Source organism: Cricetulus griseus, assembly GCF_003668045.3.
Source record: "Cricetulus griseus strain 17A/GY chromosome 1 unlocalized genomic scaffold, alternate assembly CriGri-PICRH-1.0 chr1_0, whole genome shotgun sequence".
In the NCBI taxonomy this organism is placed as follows: domain Eukaryota; kingdom Metazoa; phylum Chordata; class Mammalia; order Rodentia; family Cricetidae; genus Cricetulus; species Cricetulus griseus.
Window position 1 is genome coordinate 69701177 of NW_023276806.1, and position 19445 is coordinate 69720621.

The 19445-nt window shown below is 45.4% G+C and overlaps 1 protein-coding gene across 1 annotated transcript in view; it reads right to left on the reverse strand.

Annotated features, from left to right (window-relative positions):
- Positions 1-270: 270 nt before the first annotated feature.
- The window catches only part of Tmem154 (transmembrane protein 154), a 39719-nt gene continuing 20544 nt past the window's right edge, over positions 271-19445 (reverse strand). The window contains exons 5-10 of the mRNA XM_035451334.1: positions 11597-11851; positions 11470-11508; positions 5172-5199; positions 4148-4233; positions 2552-2609; positions 271-334 (exon numbers count right to left, since the gene is read on the reverse strand). Of these exons, the coding sequence (XP_035307225.1) occupies positions 271-334; positions 2552-2609; positions 4148-4233; positions 5172-5199; positions 11470-11508; positions 11597-11851 (530 nt within the window). The remainder of the gene's footprint in view (positions 335-2551; positions 2610-4147; positions 4234-5171; positions 5200-11469; positions 11509-11596; positions 11852-19445) is intronic.

Here is a 19445-nt window from a genome sequence, read left to right on the forward strand (position 1 = left end):
AAAATAGTCTGCAAGCAGGCACTTGATTGGCAGGCTGCCAGCAGAATGGGGCAGATTCAGCTCAAATACCTCACCTCATAGCTGTGACTCTGTTTGTCCAGATTAGACAGTTATCCTCTTCCAGACCCATCTATCCAGCAACAATTCTGACTTATGGCCACAGCTAATACAGCCATCTCTGAAGATGGCAATACGCCATCGCTAAGCCCGTGGAAGGTCACGGTGCTCTGACTCAGCTTCAGAGAGCGTAGAGCTCAGTTTGGCATGAAGTCATGTAACAGTTAGATCAAGCTCCTTCTCATCAATACAAAGTCCCTTCCCGACAGAGCTGGGCCTGGGTGGAGTCACAGGGATGAGGTGCGGAATTAGCCCAAGACACGGAGATGGTGCCTGCTGTGGAGATATAGTCTGGTTACGGGGGGGGGGGGGGAGGGAGGGAGGGAGGGAAGAGGAGAGAGATCATGCAGAAAAGGGCAGTTAGAACACGGAAAGTGAAAATCAAGGACTGGGATGGACTCTAAAAGAGCTACCCTTTCCCAGAAGCTCAGGGGACATCTGACATCCAAAGAGAACTGGTACTGAACATGGATTCTAGAAGTCTTTGTTTATCAGGAGGATCGACAGTGCGGCAAATTCACTCCATTTTTGCTGTTCCATGCTTTTTGAAGCATTAAGGTCACCTGATGAAGGCTGGTGTCTCAGGGGTCAATGCCAACGGTTACTTGATGATGACAATTGATTGTAACAAATGTGTCACCTGTGGGGAGGTGTTGATGATGAGCTGGGCTGTGTATGGGTGAAGGTAAAGGACAAGTGACAGTCCTGCAAATTCGCTCTGCTTTCAATATCATATGCCTGTGGCAGTCACTAGAAGGGGTGTTGTAAGAGCTGAGACTGGCCAGTCTAGAACTCCAGTGCTGCTTTCCCAGACAGGGAATGGGGGGAAGCCCTGGCAGACGTCCTGTGAATCAAAGCCAGATGGTTCCAGGCCCACAGAGGAGTTCAGATACTCACTTGCAAAATGATCAGTTCACATAGAACAACTCTCCAAACAGATAAGGGCTTTTTTTTTCAGGCAACTTATTTTGAAACCAACCTCTCTATATTCAAAAAACAAAACAAGATTTTTAATAAATTTCATTACCATACAATTCTGTAAGGGTGGGTTTCTTCAGCAGTACCAGTAATTTCAGAGTGAGAGTCATATGTATAAAACTACTGACATTTCTCAACGCTGAAGGGGCAGCAATAATGTGAACAGAGTTTGAGGGTGATCTGTACTGACCCATGTGCCGTCTTGTTAGGAGGGGAAGGTTAAGATATGTGGAAAAGATTTCTCTGTGATGTTCCTTGTCATATAACTGTGGCATTATTTTTCTTCCTTTTGCCTTCTTGTTACCATCTGGAATATCATTTAAGTGAAATAGAGTATTTTTCTGACGTAGAGATGAATTGTAACATACAAATACCCCAAGAGGCAACATGGACTTGATCTCTAAGAGTCAACTCGGAGTTTGAGCTGAGGCTGGCCTGGGTAGGACTGTGGTAGTCCATGACTGAGAGAGATGAAGGGTGGTGAACATTTGGGTGGCGTACCGAGATTCTAGAGGTATAGATGCAGAGACAAAGACCCCAGAGGAAAACCTAATAAGATCTTTACTTGCAGTGCTGTGGCCTCAGGGACTGTCTGGTGACATGTAACTGCATTCTGGAAGCATCTAAGAGAGCTTGTATGTTCATGGGTACTCACCATGCTTTCAAGCTTCTTCTGTGTGTTCTAACACAAGTGTTTCATTTCCATCACAGTCCAACATCTCTGCTGTCTGGTCATCTTTGTGTTACCCCAACAGAAAACTTGGTGACCTCCCTCCAAATCATAGTGATGCTCTGAAGAGCAAGTCCCCTCTTAATTCCTTCTAGTTTTTTCCACATACTGAGCAAACACTTCGCTAATCGACAATCCCCCAAACTCACTCATTTCCCTCCTCACAAGATAATATCATTTAAATGATACCATCCAGGGCTAATAAATTACACCTGGCCCCAAGGCACTAAAATTTTCTATCAAGCAGAGCCACCTAGTGGTAGAATGGAATATTCTTTTAATTTCCATTTAATTTCTCTCTGATAATAAGTCCAGACCAGGTGGGTTGGGGTTCTTTGTTTGTGGTTTGCTTTTTAGCAAATGTTCCTCCTAGTCATGATTACTGAAAGCCACCTCCTTTGGGACTGTCCTCTCCACCTGTTTCCTTACCAAACATCTATCCAAGGCAAATAACCTCACAATTCAATTTGTTATAATCAGCAAATTTTAGGACTAAAATGGAAGCCAACTCAACAAAGTCTCCTTGAAATATCAAGGGCACATCAACACTAATTTATATCTAAGGATAAAGAGCTACTGGGATATTTTGTATTTTCCAAAACATTCTTCCTGACCACACATTCCTCCATGAAAGCTGACATATTAAATTGCCAGGCATAGGAAAGGCAAACAAAATTCTGTGTTGTGGCTGTGGCCCTCTTCCACCCTACATGATCTCTGACGTACCTTGGGCTGAGGTTTGGCTCCTTTTCTTCCTTCAAAGTAGGTAAACATTCATAGTTGGCTAAGACAGAAGAAAAACAATTCACTGTTAGTCACCAGAATTGCTTTTCTACCCACAAAACTGACACAGCTGGACATGGACATAGCCCTCTGTGTGGCTACCTGTGAGGAAACAGCCCTGCTATGGACTTCTAGAGCTTCAAAGATTAATGATGCTGAGGCTCTTTAAAGGTAAGCGCACGAATCACGCAGATACAAGACTGCAATGTCCTGTGCCCCTGATGAAAAGGGCACAATTCATCATCGCTGGCTTAGTTGGTCCCCTGAAGCCCACTGTGTTCTGAAAGCTAGAATATGCCTCTTGGAAACTAGACAGGGGAATAAAATGTCTGTGCCTCAGGTCCTGAAGTGTCTGCAGAGCAACTTTATAGCAGAAGCATCAGGAAGGTGGGGAGTGAGTGACCACCTTCTCCCAGGGAGCTTCTTTCTCCTCTACCACACACACACACACACACACACACACACACACACACACACACACACACACATGCATGAACATACACATACCACATAACATCTGCATACACCATGAATGTAATACATACAAATACAAATAGCATGATAATCTAAATAGTGGATTTTTATCAATTTCATATGAGCGTTAAGAAAAATTTATTGATTTTTAAAGAAAACACACCTGTTACCATTTTAAAGACTTGAAATTTTTTGTGTGGGAATACCCTATTACTGTCTACAGTAGTCCTGCCTGATAGCACTATCTACCGACATAGAGATGTTCTATAGTCTTTTTGTCAAATACCATACCCACTGGTCACCAATTGTTACTATTCGGCTACTAAAACTATGTTTTATTTTTATATGATTAAATAGGCACACAGCTCTAACACTTTTGTATTGGACAGTGACTCATGTAAAATACACTTGATGAAGCTGTATAACCACATACAGATTGAAATTCTTTAAATTCAAGAAAATGTAAGGTCATGTCAGATTTCCTCCCCTAGATAAATTGGTATCAGATTTCCTTCCCTAAAGAGAATGATGAAGGCTGGGGATGCAGCTTAGTGGTAAGGCACATGCCTAGCATGTGATAGGCTAGGGTTTGATTCCCAGCACCACACACATGCAAAACCAAACCAAACACACACACACACACACACACACACACACACACACACACACACACACACGTGTGCTCGCACGCGCGCACACACACACACATGAACACACATACATGCACACACACACATGCACACACACGTGTGCATACACACACACACACACACACACACGCATGAACACACATACATGCACACACACACACACAACACACACACAGAAAGAAACAAGTAACAGCACCATCTCCTTTTGAAAAGTCCCATTTCAACTTGTACACAAATAAAACCAAGAGGTAACAGATATAATGATTATGATTAAACTGGACATTTAAAGACCATTCAGACCCTGTGCCAGATGGAGCATGACCTCAGATTTACTGAGTTGTCGGCTAGAAGCTGAGGCAGCCTTCTAGCCTTCCATTACCAGAGAGGCAAACAAACACTTGGGGTTTCCACGTACCGTTTCTATTCATGCTGTTCATCCATTTATCAAGCTCTTCCATCTCTATTTCCATAACAGAGGGTGTGTCCTCTTCAAAAATAGGGCTAGACAGAGAGTAGAAACACACGTTTTAAAAAAGAACAAACCCTGTAGGCTGAACGTTGCTCAGTTAGAAACAACCCGATTCAGTGTCTGATGCCCCAGTCCAGCCCAGGTTTGCCCTGATCAAAGGAGATCAAACTCTAACAGGAAGAAAGGCAAAATCTGCAAGAAACCCTCATCTGTCACTAAGGCCAAACTAGATGGCATAGAGGCTGGGAGTTGACTAAAAGAGAAGCTGCTCCCTGGAGACCAAAGACACGGTTGCCAGGGTGCTCAGTGGCTGCCTCATTTAGCTTCCTGGCCTTGCCTAGCATCACTTCTCTTTTCTTGGAATTTTGATCAATGACCCAGATCAAGAGGCCAGTCACCAGGCTACTTTTATCTGGTCTCTTTCAATGCCCAGGCTTTTCTAACTAGGAGGAATGGAACTGCAGCTCTAGGAAATGCCCTGGCCCCATCTCCCAGGCTTTGAGGGCATGGATAGGGGCAAAAGCTCTGGTCAGAATTGATGGAGCCTGGGAGGAAAGACCCCATCTCTGAATGCAATGTGGGCGTTGCACTGGGAGATGAAGTAGGTAGTGTCTACTCCAGGGAAACTGATGGGAGGGGCAGGAGAGACATCACTCTGTGTCTTTGGATTTCACCCAGGGCCAGAATATTTAACTACTATGCATTTGGCACCAGTAGCAGCCAGACAAAAATTCTTTTCTGGCAGGTGACAACAGCAGAGACCACTAGGCAAGGTTTGGAGACTAAGACACATCTCCCTTGTGACAACAGGGGCAGTCAGAGTCCAGGGGTATTAGCCACAAGAGACTGTCACCACCCAGATTGTCACAACAGAAGCTGGGAAAGGCTAATGGCTCTGTCATCTCTTCTCCCTGACTATTCTTGTCTACACAGCAGGGGGACTAAGGACTGGCAGGGAGGACTCACTCACACTTTCAGGTTTTCACCAACTGGTTCATCTGAAAGAGAATAAATACAGGAGTAACGTCAGCTCTGATCATCTGCAGCGATTTATGACAACAACCCTAAGTCTGTTGTACAATGGGAAGGAAATAGAGGCAAGTAGATTGTATTTTAAAAACTTGTTTTTCTTGTATGTGCTCTGTGCATGGGGACCCATAGCACTTAAGTGAAGATAAGGGGACAGTTTGTGGAAGTTGGTTCTCTCCTTCTACCATGTGAGTTCCAGAGATCAAATGTAAGGCCTTTACCCGCTGAGTGAGGCACCTTGAGGCAGTGAATCACATTTCTAAAGTAGTAGGGAATAGCCTCCAAGTCACACAGTGCAGACGGCTATGATGAAACCAAGTCCGAATCCCCATAGAACCATGGGACTCTGCTTTCTTTAGAGATGGGTGCTCCCTGAGAGTGCTCACCTTCCTAATTATTTTTGTATCCACGTGAAGAGGGAAAGCATGGTCAGGAAAGAAAGGAAGTGTTAACAAAGCCAAGGGATTGATTCTTGATTCCTTCCCTTCAATAAAATAATGTTCTAGCATCATTTCTTTCTGACACACCATTCTGAACACTATGCCATATGGGTGACTCCATCAATGGATGCCTTTGAAAGTCCCCTTTATCCTGCTATTTGAATGGCTGGATCCCTCCACTTCTCAGTCAATCATCCCCACCTCTGTTTCAGGAAGGTCCATCTGTCCCATTGGTCCCTGGCTCTGCATCTCGCTTGCTTCCTTCACAGTACTGGCCAGTTTCTCACCTGTTAGACCATCTGTTTGAGTCTGTTTCATCTGTCTCTCCCACCAGAGCATAGCTCCCAAAGGGCCAGGATAGCATCTGCTTGTTCACTGTGACATGCCCCAGTCCCCATCTTGCTAGCACAGTACCTAGAAAGTGCCTAGTAAATATTCACCAGACAGATGAGTAGGTTTGAATCTCAGTTGTCTAGCAATGGAGTTAAATTCATGTCTGATCTTTTGGACCTGTCATTATTATAATAGTGGGACTTCCAACCAGCTTGTCTTTGATGGCTGCTGATTGGGGTGAGAGTCAGGCATCATTTGACTCCAGATGAACAGGTGGCAAGAATCATAGCCTGCTGCTTGGCCCAAGCAAACTGTGTTTAGTTTGGCAGGGAGACCGACATCCCCTGAGAAAGGAATCAGTGATGGCAAGTGGGTGCACGGCAAAGGAGACAGATGCTTTGGAAAGCAAACCTTTGTTGAGGTCCCAAGATAGTCAGATGCTCCTGACCCCTGACAGTCAGAGGCCACCTGGTGTCTAGCCTGCAGAAGTACAGTCATCAGTGAGGAAACACAGCCAGCAGGCACCTGCAACTGAGCTCAGCGTGGCACAAGCTGCTATGTCCTGCTGGTTGGCAAGCTTCAGTGGCATGGCTAATCTAGGAGAGCTGGTAAGATGCAGGTTTCATGCCATCACTACACTGCTTGCCTTGAAGGCACCGTGGTGCTGTCTCCCTGCACCCCAAACACACACACACACTGAATACAATCTGAAGCCTCCTGCGATGCTTGACTTTTCAAAACTTAGGTGGGGGTAGGATAGCTTCATCTTACACTTTGTGCCTACAGTTTTGTTGTTTAAGACATTGTTTGAGACATGGTCGCACTTAGTCCAGGCTGGCCTCAAACTTGCTATATAGTTGAGGGTGGCCTTGAATTTCTGATCCTCTTGCACAGGCATTATAAGCATGCATCACCACCCCTGGTTTCTGCAGTGCTTGGGGACTGAACCCTGTAGAGAACCCCTTGCCCCATCACCCTCCACTCCTGACCAAGCCCCCTTTCCCTGCTTACTAACTTTCCCACTAATTTCTCAGAGAGCAAGGGGCTCCACAGCCTGCTGCGAGCACAGATTTCTTTCCCTAATCTGGACCCCCACAGGCTTGGAGGTGAGCAGGAGCTGACCCACATGCAGATGATGGAAAAGTTTAAAAATCCATTACCAAAGTGCTCCAGATACACCAAATGAGAGGCTCTGTAATCAGTATTAAAAGAGCAAAAAGCCTTCTGTGGCCTCATCTTCCCCGCTCCAGGGCCATTACCTCTGCCCCAGCCACCATGGCAACAGAAACACATCTGGGAGAGAGTACAAGAGCACAGCATTAAGCCAGGGAGGAGACCAATTACTTGTCCTCAGCAATCAGGTCCTGCCTGCTCCACTCCACATGGCCTACATCTCTTTATTAACAGCCACCGACTCAGTGCACCTAGCCCCATTGGGTTCCATTTTGTCCCTTTCCATCCTGCCATGTCATAGTCCCCCCCACCCCTGCCCCACCTTGCCTTTCTCCTTTACAATCACATATCTTGATGAGACCCTCTCCAGCTCCTCTTCTTTCTGTGGACGGTGGGATTGCTGGCACAGTGGCTGAGGGGAGGAACTACGGAGGGCTCTGGCCACCTGGTTTCCTGGCTGAGCAGGAGACTCACTGTGCAGAGCCAGGCATCGGGTGGCTGAGGCCTGTTCTAAGTGAAGACTTCCTGCCCATGCTTCAAAGCAGTTCTTTGAGAGACGCCCAGCACATCAAGACAACTCAGAGAAAAGGCATGCCCACCCTAGCTTACTCTAGACTGTCTAAAACAGTGAAGATCTTTTTCCCTCAGAGATGACATTTTGCAAGTAGAATTTGCCTCTGGTTTGAGGTAGAGGACGACTGTGGCCCTGGGAATGACACCACCTGTCCAGAAGTACCCACAAGGCACACAGTGATAAATAACTTATTAAGAGTAGAAAGGGTGCCACTGTATACGTTTATCAAAGTAAGTTGAGACTGTAGCTGCAATTGGCTCTATTAAGCTACATCAGGAAAACTGGGCCTGAGAAGTCACTTGACATACCAGGCTGAAAAAACAGTAGAAATCTGTCACCTGAACAACAAAGACTGGACAGCTGACACTGTGATAGCAACAAGCCTACCCAACTGTCATCTGAACACTGTGATGTGTGTGTGTGCATGCGCACACGAGAGACAGTTTTATTTTTTCTGAAAGCCCATGTATTTAACGTGGAATTTCATTTATTTAAATATTCTTTGAACTTAAATTATGCTAAATGCAAATGAATAGGCTACATAAGAGGCATTTAACCTTTCAGCCTTTAATTGGAGAAAAGGGAATTTGTACTTACATAAAAATAGTGGTTAGTATAGAAAAGTATCAAATAAAGGTCTCCATCAAAAACTTCTCTGGGGCAGAGGAGACAGCTCAGTCAGGAAGGAACTTGCCTCACAAACATGAGAACTTGAGTTCAATCCTCAGGACGTGGGGACAAGTTCTGGGCATCAGGGCCCGTGCTTGCTACCCAGCCCTGGGAGGTGGAGTCAACAGGATCCCAGGGGTGTGCTGGCCAGCCAGGCTAACCCTATTAGCCAATGCAGGCCACTGTCTCAAAGGAGGTAGATGGTGTTTCTGAAGCAGACCCTCCAGCCAGCCCTCCACACACGTGCATGAAGCGGCACATCAATGAACATGCACACACACACATATCCATACGCACGTGTAAAAACTTTCTGAAATCTATTGTTTCAGAATTTGTAGTTTTCTATGTAATATTTTCTTAAAGTGAGGCATATTTAAACTAAAGACAACGAGCTGATCTGTAGTAGGGATAATGGGCAAATCTGTGCTTTGTTGTTGGGACAGAGTCTTGTTTTGTAAAGTCCAGACTACCCTGGAACTCAACATCCTCCTGCCTCAGTTCCTGAATGCTAGGATGACAGGTTTGCCTCATCACCCAGTTTTGCAATTTTCTTTACACTTCTAAGGATGTAAAATTTTCTAAAGAGGCTCTTGACCTTTATTCATCCATCCATTCATTCATTTGACAGTATATAGCAAGCAGCAAACATACAACAGACTGAGGATTATGCTGCTATGATAATAATAATGGTGATAATAATGATAATAATAATAATAATAACATTAAGAGAAGGGCTGGAAGAACGGCTCAGCAGTTAAGAGCATTTATTGCCCTTGCAGAAGATAGGGTTCAGCACCCACAAGATGGCTCACAACAGTCTTGTAACTCCAATTCCAGGGGATTTGATGGCCTCTTTTGGCTTCTGAGACACCTGTATAAACCTGATGCACATAAACTCACGCAGACACATACACATAAAAATGTCTTTAGTAAGTAGATAGTTAGCATTTACTAATCTAGGCATTCTTAAATGACATAACTTCACCTAATTCTCACAACTCTAGTGTTGAATTAACCAACTTTACAGGTGAGGAAGCCATTCAGAGAATCCACAGAGCTAAATAGCCAAGCAGTCTCTCACCTCGATGCCACAGTGTCTGTCAAACAAGAGGTGAAGACAAGTTCGTGGTTCTTCTGGACTTCAATAAGATAACAGACCAAATCAAAACAGAGCAGAAAACAAACTACAAGTGCTCTCATGAGGCCAGTAGGAAGCCTGTGAACAGGAAGTGTGGATGGAGTGCTGAAACAGCACAAGGGGGGGGGATGAATTCTGCCCAAGGAGGGATTGTTCAAACTTCATAAAACCTAAGAACTGGGCATTGACAGAAGAGGTGGCAGTTTGCCAAGGAGACACGAAGAAAGTCCAGACAAAAGGAGTGGTGTATTCACCGGGCCTCTGGCATCCCGGAAGTCAGGTCAAGCTCTGAACCTGGACAGCGGCCACCGAGTGTGGGATGCTTGGAGGATGCTGGGGCCTAGACTGTGGGTGGGATTGCTCCTCACATGCAAATACCTGTGGAACTGAAAGACTTGAACACCAGAGTTAGAAGAGCTCTAAAGTCTAAGAGCTTCAGTGAGACTGGAGTTCCTGAGCCCCACCCTGCACTCCCCTGGGTATTGAGGGTTCACAGGGAACTCCCACTTCCTCTCAGGTTAAAAAAAAAAAAAAAAAAAAAAAAAAAAAAGGAGGAAAGGAGAGAGCCAGGTGCAGTGTTACATGCCTGTAGCCCAGAGCTACTTTAGAGACTGACTCAGGAGGGCTGCTTGAGTGGAGGAGTTCAAGCCCAGCCTGGGCAACAAGAAGAAGGGGGGGCAGAGGGGTGGTCCGGGCAGCAACACTGGGTCTTGCTTTGGCTATAAAGGTGCTTCCACAAGACCACGGTTGCTAGGTTACTCTGAAATCTCAAGCGGTGGGCATTGGGTTTCCTCTTCCTCCTCTGTCTATCTCACCAGTTCCTTCTGTGAGAGAAGAGGGTAGTTCTTCCTCCCCAGCTCATTTACCTCATCTCTTGGCTGTGCATAGTCATTACAGCACCTGCCCAGAGCTTAATGGCTGTCCTGGCGTGGGATAGAGAGCAAAGAAATCAAGGTGCCCTGTCAGAAGGCCTGGAGGACACAGAATGCATTTTCTATGTGAGCCTAACTATGCGTCTTACTTGAGAAGCTCCTATCCTTTAAGTGAAGTTTGAAATGACTTTTAAAGGGTTCAATTTAAAAACTGAAGCCTGGGTCAGTCAGCTGGTTTAGTAGGTGAAGATGCCGGCTGCCAAGCCTGGCAACCTGAGTTTGATCCCTAAGAGCTAAGTGGTGGAAGGCGAGAGCCAATTCCTGCAAACTGTCCTCTGACTTCCACCTGTGTACCAATGTGTGTGCAGGTTTACACACACACACACACACACACACACACACACACACACACACACACACACGAATGTAATTTAAAACAAACAAAAACTGAAGCCTGTTATAGCTTACTAGCTTGGTACCCAGAGCACCCCTAAATTTTAGTCTAGTGTTCCCTTCATTCTTCACTATACTTCAAGAGCGCACCTGTGACTGGGCTTTTCCTATCTTGGTTTCAGTAGTCATATTTAGCCAGTTGACAATTTCCATATAGATGTGCAGCCTCAGTGGGAACAAGACGAATGTTTCTTTCTGTTCTTTTCAAGGTCAAACTGGGGTGTGGGGTGGGGAAAGTAATGCCCATTGTAGAAATGTGGGCCAAAGACCCCCTTTTCAGGGGAGAGTGATGAACTCTTCAACTATTTATCCTTAACTGCAATCTGACTCACACCTCACCTGCCTGGCCCTTTCCTCCCACAAAGTGAAATGTCAAATTGTTCTAGTGACTAAGGTTCTCCAACACCCAGTCTCAAACATGCTCCAAGAACAGCAGTAGATTGTAATTTCAATGTAGACTGAAAACTTAAAAAACAACAACAAAAAAAGGCAATACAGAATACGGCGTGATCAACTTCTTGAAAACTTCAGTGAGATTTATCGCCCATCAGTTACTACTTTACCCCCCACACCAAGCAGATACTCACATGTCTGCAAGACACTTTGAGATCCTTGGCTAGAAGGCTCTGCATAAAAGAAAAACACATTTTGTTTCTGGCAGCTTGTTAAGGTGTAAAGTAATTGTCTGAAGACAGTAACACACGAATTACCTACCTTGTTTAGGTCTCTTGCTTTTAAGGTAGATTGCAAGGAGAACCACGGATAAAAGAATGACCAGCGCAGCCAGTGGGACCACCACCATTAACACAAACTCCATTGGGCTTTGGGGCCCAGTGGTATATGTAGAATTTGTATCTGTGGTTAATGCTTCTGTGGTCACTACAGCCAAAGCACTTGTTGTCTCTTCTTCTACCTTTTCCTCTTCCGTGGTGGTGCTGTATCCTGAGTGTTCTAACTCCTCATCATTGCCTGAACATGAACAAAATTGAGATTACCATGGAGATGAGGCTGGCATGTCATAGTTTCTGTGAGTTTAAATATACCCTAGATGCATTTGGTGGTGAACTTGATCCACTGTACTTAGCATTTCCATTCAGTGTGACATGGAGAATTGATTTGACTTAAATGAAGCTCAAGCTGGGAGTGTATTGAACATGGGGCCAAAGCTGGAGGTAAATTTCCCATAAACACAGACAGTCTAGCCTCAACCAGGCACTTGGACACACATACAGGACATTAGAGACTTTGTCACCTCATGAACTATTTGCCAAGCCATAGGGTATCAGGATATTGTCAAACAGTTTCTGAGTAAATTTAAATGTACACTTACAGGGTGTGAAGTACATGCCATAAAAAAGCCACACATTTAGATGTAAATAAATGGTCCTGGAGGTACAACTTGGTATAAAAAGAGTACATGTCTTCCAAACATAAAGCCTGGATTCAATTTCTAGCACCACAGAAGGATGGATGGATGGATGGATGGACAGACAGACAGACGGACAGTAAGAGAAACAGTAGCTAGATAGAGGAATACATTCTGCCTTAATTTTTAAATAAAGGGCACTTATCCATGGAAAGGTATTCTTTGATTTTGGGGATGACATAGGCTTTGGTGTTGTGTCTTACATTATACACAGCACTCAGTCTGCCCTTTAGAGTGTCTGACAGAATCCTCCTCGATTTTAAATAAAAACATGATGACTATCTCACTTGTGAAATAAGATTCTCAAGACAATCTTTTGGAAAATAAGAAAACGTACTGTTTATATTTGTTTAGGAAAATGCCCTGGTGGGGTGTATAGTTAACATCAGTTGCCCAGCTGACAGGATCTGGAACCAAACAATGGACGTGTCTGTGAGTTTCTAGATGACGTTAACTGAGATGGGAAGACCCACCCTCACTGTGGATGGCACCTGTCCGTGCCCTGGGTTCCAGGTGAGTAAAAAGGTGAATTCGAGTATTCAATTCCTCTCTGTTCTGACTGTGGACCCAGTATCACCAGCTGCTTCCCTTTTCTGTCACAAGTCCTTCCCTGCTGGGATGGACTGAGTCCTTGGCCTGTGACCCAAAATAAACTGTTCTTTCCTTAAGTTGTTTTTGTCATAGCAACATGAAAAATTATTACTACAGTGGACCTTTCCCTATTTCAAAGTATAAAAAAGATTACCCTGCCTGACCTTGAGTGCCATTTAAAAACCCATCACAGAATGAGAAAGTGATGTGGGTGGAGGAATGTAGTTTTGCTTTTTTTACTCTTTGGGGGCCCACCACCCATCCCCTAAATAAATACACAGAGACTTACTCTCACTTATGAATGCTTGGCCTTAGCTTGACTTGTTTCCAGCCAGCTTTTCTTGACTTAAATTATTCCATCTACCTTTAGCCTTTGGGCTTTTACTGTTCTCTATTTCTGTATATCTTTTCGTTCCTTCTTACTTAGTGGCTGGCTGTGTGGCTGGCCCCTGGCATCCTTCTTTCCTCCTTTTCTTGCTTTTCCCTCTTTATCTTCTCCTTTTCTCCTATTTTTCTCTCAACCTGACAGCCCCACCTATCCCTCTCTTGCCTTGCTATTGGCTGTTCAGCTCTTTATTAGACAAATCAGGTGTTTTAAGCAGACAAAGTAACACAGCTCCACAGAGATAAACAAAGGCAATGTAAAGGAATGCAGCGCATCTTTGCATCACTAATCAAGTGTTCCACAGCTTAAACCTAATGTAACACATCTTAAATTAATAATTCCACAACAGAGGGACTTTGTTTGGTTTGAGGCTATCTCATACTCACCCTGGTCCAACAAAGGAAAATATTACATGCAGAAGACACATAAGTAGGTGAAAATTCCTTCTAAGGAGAAAGATGTGATGCCCAGGGAGAGGTCAGTGGCTTTAAGCTGCACTCTGGATGACCACGCTGGACAGTGCAGAGCCATTCAATAGTTTATCTTCCTTTGTAATTGTATGACAGTGAATTCCTCTAATTCACATTCCAACAACAAAAATAACTGTTTACTAACAGTTATGGACTACTTGTGGATCTCCCTCCAATGCCTATATTGATCCCTAATCTCCAATGTGATGATATCAGGAGATGGGACCCCCCCCCCCAGGATGAGGTTAGTGCCCTCGGATGAAAAGAAGCAAATCAGAGGTATTCATATTCTCTCCCCTCCACCCCGTCTTCTCTGGGTACCACACTCAGCAGCATGAACATGCTCCACTACTGAGTTATTCTTCCAGGCCTGCTTTCCTTTCCTTTGCCTACCCCTACTGCAGCTGTAGGTGCCATCACCTATTTCAGGCTAATTTTTCTTATTTACTTATTTGTTTGTTTGTTTGTTTATAGAAGGTCTTGCTATATAGCCCACACTTACCTCCAACTCAGGATCCCTTGCCTCAGCTTCTAGAGTATTGGGGTTGCAGGCATGTGCCACTACCCTCCTGCTTCTTGAGGATTTATTAAGAGCCAAGTCTTGCCTGGCAGTGGTGGCACACGCCTTTAATCCCAGTGCTTAGGAAGCAGAGGCAGAGGGATCTCTGTGAGTTTGAGGCCAGCATGGTCTACAAAGTCAGTTCCAGGGCAGCCAGGCCTACACAAAGAAACCCTGTCTTGAAGAACCAGAAAAAAAAAATTTTTTTAAAAAAGCCTTTACCTGTATCATTCCATTTTATCGCCTCTATGTTTGCAGATAGATACTGGGACAGAGTTCACACAACATGCTCAAGATCATGAGGAAGGGAAGACCTGTATCTCCACAGACTCATGGTGGAACCTGAGATTTTAACCTGGTAATGCATTATCCCTCTGTGGAGAGGTATGAAGCTGACAATCATGGGGTTTGGCTATCAGGCAGGGAGCAAGAGAGTGGACCCTGGGTTCTTGTCCCTCAACCTAGAATAGGTGGTGGCTTTCTGGCACAAGGGAAGATGAGGAAATGGTTCTGAGGAAGCCAAGCATTGCTGGGTTCTCCTCGCTCCGGATGCACCAGGCAGCTCTGACTAAAAGTACAGCATCACTGAAGCTTCTCTCCACGGGGAGTCCAAGGACCAAGTTCCTGATAGAAGACTCACTGTCCTCCTCCCTACTGGACCCATGACCCCAGAAAAGAGAAAATAGGGAAGGATACAGGCCAGTAAGAGTAACTAGAGGCTTCTGACAACAGAGCAATGGAAGGAAGAAAAAGGGAAAGAAATGTCCTATGTGACCTTGGGCTATGTACTCTATTTTTCAAGACCAGGCAGGTGGCCATTGGTGACACTGTGGAGTTTAAAGGGACTGAAGGCTTTCACTACAGCACACCCCATAGACTCAAACATGTTTTCTGTCAGGCTCTCCAGTGTCTATTTAAGTAAATGAGAGCTGAGAGTTCTTTCTGCCTCTGTTCTTTCTCTGCTTTTTAAATTAATTTTGTGGAACCCAGGGACACTTGCATGCTAAGCAAGTACTATACCACTAAACTATGCCCCAGAGCATAAATGCTCTCTCTCTCTCTCTCTCTCTCTCTCTCTCTCTCTCTCTCTCTCTCTCTGCTTTATTCTGCAGGCCTTCATTTTCGAGACTCCTTTGACAACATCCCCTATCTCTCCCCCTATGCTAGCCAGGCTTAACCTCATGAACAGCACTTGCCCCACCCCCCAAATAAATAACAGTAAATGGGCTGAAGGAAGACTTACTGTGTGCTAGGTTCTAGAATAAACCCCACTCCCACAGACACATAGCCCACCTACCCCACCCACCCCATGTCATCTAATTTGACCTTTTAAACTTCACTGTCCATGCTTTGCTGATGAATAGGTGAGAATGGCTTTCCCTGGGGTGCAGTCCTGTCACTTGGGCTACATTCGAAAGATGCACAAGGGATTTGTTTTGTTTGCTTGCTTTTCTTTTTGGAAATGGGTGCAGCCCAGTGGTGGTGCATGCTTTCAATCCCAGCACTTGGAAGGCAGAGACAAAGCCAGCCTGGTCTACAGAGCAAGTTCCCAGAACAGCTGGGGCTACACAGAGAAACCCTGCCTCGAAAAAAAAACAATCAAAATAAATAAGAAAGTGGGTGCTAGGAACTGAACCTAGGTCCTCTGTAACAGTAGCATGTGCGCTTAGCCCCTGAGCCATCTCTCTAGGCCCCGACAGTTTCCTCCACTCTAAGAAGTTTCACTTGAAGATGATTCCATGAGTGTCTACAGACAGCCACGTTTTCCTCCCTGTTATTTGTTTGTGTCATCACCAGCTCTTATCGATGGAAACTAGTTGTTTCTTTTGCATTTCCAACCTCACTGCAATAACATCCCTGTTGATTCTTCAGATGTCACATGAGTGAGAGTTCAGTGTACCTCGAAGAGAAGAGGGCATGGGAGACAGTGTCCGGCATAGGATAAGGGGGCTCCATTGCTCGACCCTTGATGGTTGATCTCAACTCCCTGAGACAAGCCTGGCTCAGAACCTGGGTAGGGCGGGGCTAGCCATACAGCGAGTCTGAGGTCAGAAGGAAAAATGCTGAAAGCACTGGGCATTGGACCCTGGAGTTTGTGGGAAGAGGAGTCAATGCCGTGGAAAGGGGAGCTGGAAGACCAGAGCAGTTGTAGCCAGGAGCGGACCACCGGGCACTAGGAGTAAGAATTAGAGGAAACCGGAAGCAAGAATATCAAGGTGGAACTCAGAGTTAAAGTCAGAGGTGACAAAATGATGTGGGTGGAGCCAGCAGAAGGCAGCTGTGGGGCTTTACCCCAAAGGATTACAGTTTTCTTTTTTGTTTTTCTCCCACAGCCACTGAGTTAAAGCAGCTTTTAGCCCAGTGGACACGGGGGAACCCTAAGCCACTACTTGGCCTCTATGCATCCAGCCCCATGAACTCTAGTCTTTTCTAAGGAACACTTCCTGTGCTTTGTGAATGTCAGTGACATATTAGACAGTAAGTAATATGGTCCAGCACACTCCTCAGGAAGTGAGTCTAGCTGTGGGCACCACCTAAGCTCCCCAGGGATTACAGCTTTTCTCCTTTGGGCCTCAGACACCCTTTGCACCCAGGACTTCCCCTCTCCATGCTCATAACCAAGGGACCTGGTCCCTGAAAGTACCAGAAGGCATTCCCTGAAGGCAGGTGAAACAGTAAGTGTGATGTGTGAAGTGCTTTCTGGGCCCCGGAACACACACACACACACACACACACACACACACACACACACACCAGGGTGGTATATTTGATATCCCCTTCGGTCCTGCTCATCTTCTTTCCTTGTTTGCTTTTTAGCTGTCCCCCACGTCTACCTGTTACAACTTCCTTGTTTATAGTCTAAATTTGGATATTGTTCAGGACACGAGTGATAGGGGTGGGGATAAAACTGGCAAAGCTGGGGGTGAGGTGAGTACAGGGTGGGTGTGGAAAGAGGTGTCAGCAAGCAGGAGGCCAGCCGAAGAAATCCTGAAGGTACTGTGGGAAGTACAGTAGGCCCTGTGGGGGTCACTTGTGCCTGTCACCTGTCTGCAGGTCTAACAAGAGCTTCCTGAGTGACCTGGGTGGCCTAGTCACCGTTATCTCAAATGACCCCATCACAAACTTCCCAAGGCTTCTTTGTTTCATCATTTCTCTTTCTCTCTGTGCTCACTGAAAGGTGACAGGAGCCGTCGGTCACTTGAGGATGAAGGGAAGCTACATTTCTTCATCTGACTGTTAAGCCCCAAGTTGCCAGGTAGTCATGCAGGCCCTCTTACAAATGTTTGTTGACAGTTTTCATACCAACACATCTGGGACTCAGACATCTGTGAGGGCCCTGGGGGAAATCTTGAGTGGGGTAAGAAATGAGATGATATCTGGGAGTTCCAGCAGCTGAGCCACATGTACGCCTTTGGCACCATTCTGATGGTCACTAAGTGGAAATGACTTTGCTTCTTGGTGAAGCAAGCCAGTTAACTTCCTCTTTTTTTGAAAGTGGAACAAATGTGTAATCAAGATCTAGGTTTTGTGGTTGCTGCTGTGGTGTCTAGTTGGTGCTGAGAGCTGGGGAATGAAGACTGTTTAGTTCTGGGGTGCTGGGGGTCCTGTGCATGTGAACATATGCTCCACCACTGACTTACACCCAACCCTTACTGGTTTCCAAATGGGAGTGTATTTTGTACCAACCAAGAGAACACCACACTTTGGATGTCCTGTGAAATAAAGCAATGATAAGAGAATGTTTCCTAACTCAGGATAGCAGGAGATGCCCTCAGTCAGATGCCCCTTTCTTGCTTTTGTTGATGGTGAAGAGTGTGTGCTCAAATGATTTAGGTACTTATAACTCGGGCAATGAAATGGAACAGTGCCCACCTGGCACCCCACGCTCTCTTTCCTGCTCTGGGGTAACTGACAACTTGTGTTAATTTGAGGATGCTCAAGAAACTAGACCCAAGACTTCCACTTACATGTCACCCCTGACATCTGCATGGAGCAAAAAGCTCAATTTGTGTTAGAAGTAGAAATGAAAAAAGAAAAGAAAACCAAGGGGGGAGTAGGACTGTAGCTCAGTTGGCAGAGTACTTGCTTAGCAGGCATGAATCCCTGGGTGAAACTTTAGATCAGGAGAAACTAAGCATGCCTACAATCCCAGCTCTTTGGAGGTAGAGGCAGGAGGATTACAAGTTCAAGGTCATCCCTGGTTATGTGAGATTCTCTCTTGAACACCAAAGTTTAAAATCAAAGGGCACCTCTGGCAGTTCTGCCTCAGCTGCACATCTGCCCCTCTGGGGTACTTAAAAGCTGGATACTCAGCTCTCACCTCGACCCATAGTATCTATATCAGAGGCTGGGGCAGAGGCTTTGATGCTACAGGGATGTAGCCAAAGTTGAGACCAACCTCTAAGGTCTCTGACTTCTAGCCTTCCCTTGGGCTACCTCAACTCACTCTTGTTCTAACTTCATTCAGCAAACTTGACAAGAATCAAAACTCAAAACTTGGAAACCTATTACCCAATCTATCAGCAGACCCCAATAGCTTAAGGTTATCAATGAAGGCTGAGCTCCTGGGAGATGCTGGCCAGGGTATGTTAGAAGAGGAACAAGACAAGCACCGAGTGCTCCCTTTTCTGAGTAAGTCTGGGAGGTGTGCTTGGGTTTAGAACCTGCATCTCCCAAAGAGGTCTGCTGATGCCAGGGCATGGTGGTTGACGCCTATTGTCACTGGGACTGTATGGGAAGGTTCATGAAGCATAGACTGCTGGGAATGTCTCCCAGTGTTACCACGTAGTGCTTCCAGTATTCCCATGTAGTGGGCTTGAGTTAGATCCCAAGACAGTTCACTGGTCTGGAGGTTGTTGCCGAAACAATTTTGTTTTGTGGTAAATAATGATTAGTCATCTCCAACAGCAACTGTTTCTCAGCTTCACCAGTTATTTGATGCTATCTAAAGATGTAACCTAGGTAACAGGGTATGTGTCTCAGAATCAACCCTAGGGCCTTGCTCCTGTGACACACATACTCCACTGCCCTGGTCCCAACAGTATTTCTTAAAATCTTCCTAGATAACTCTAGTAAATATGCTTGCTGGGCTAAATCATGAATGAGTGGACATTCACCACTACTCATGATGA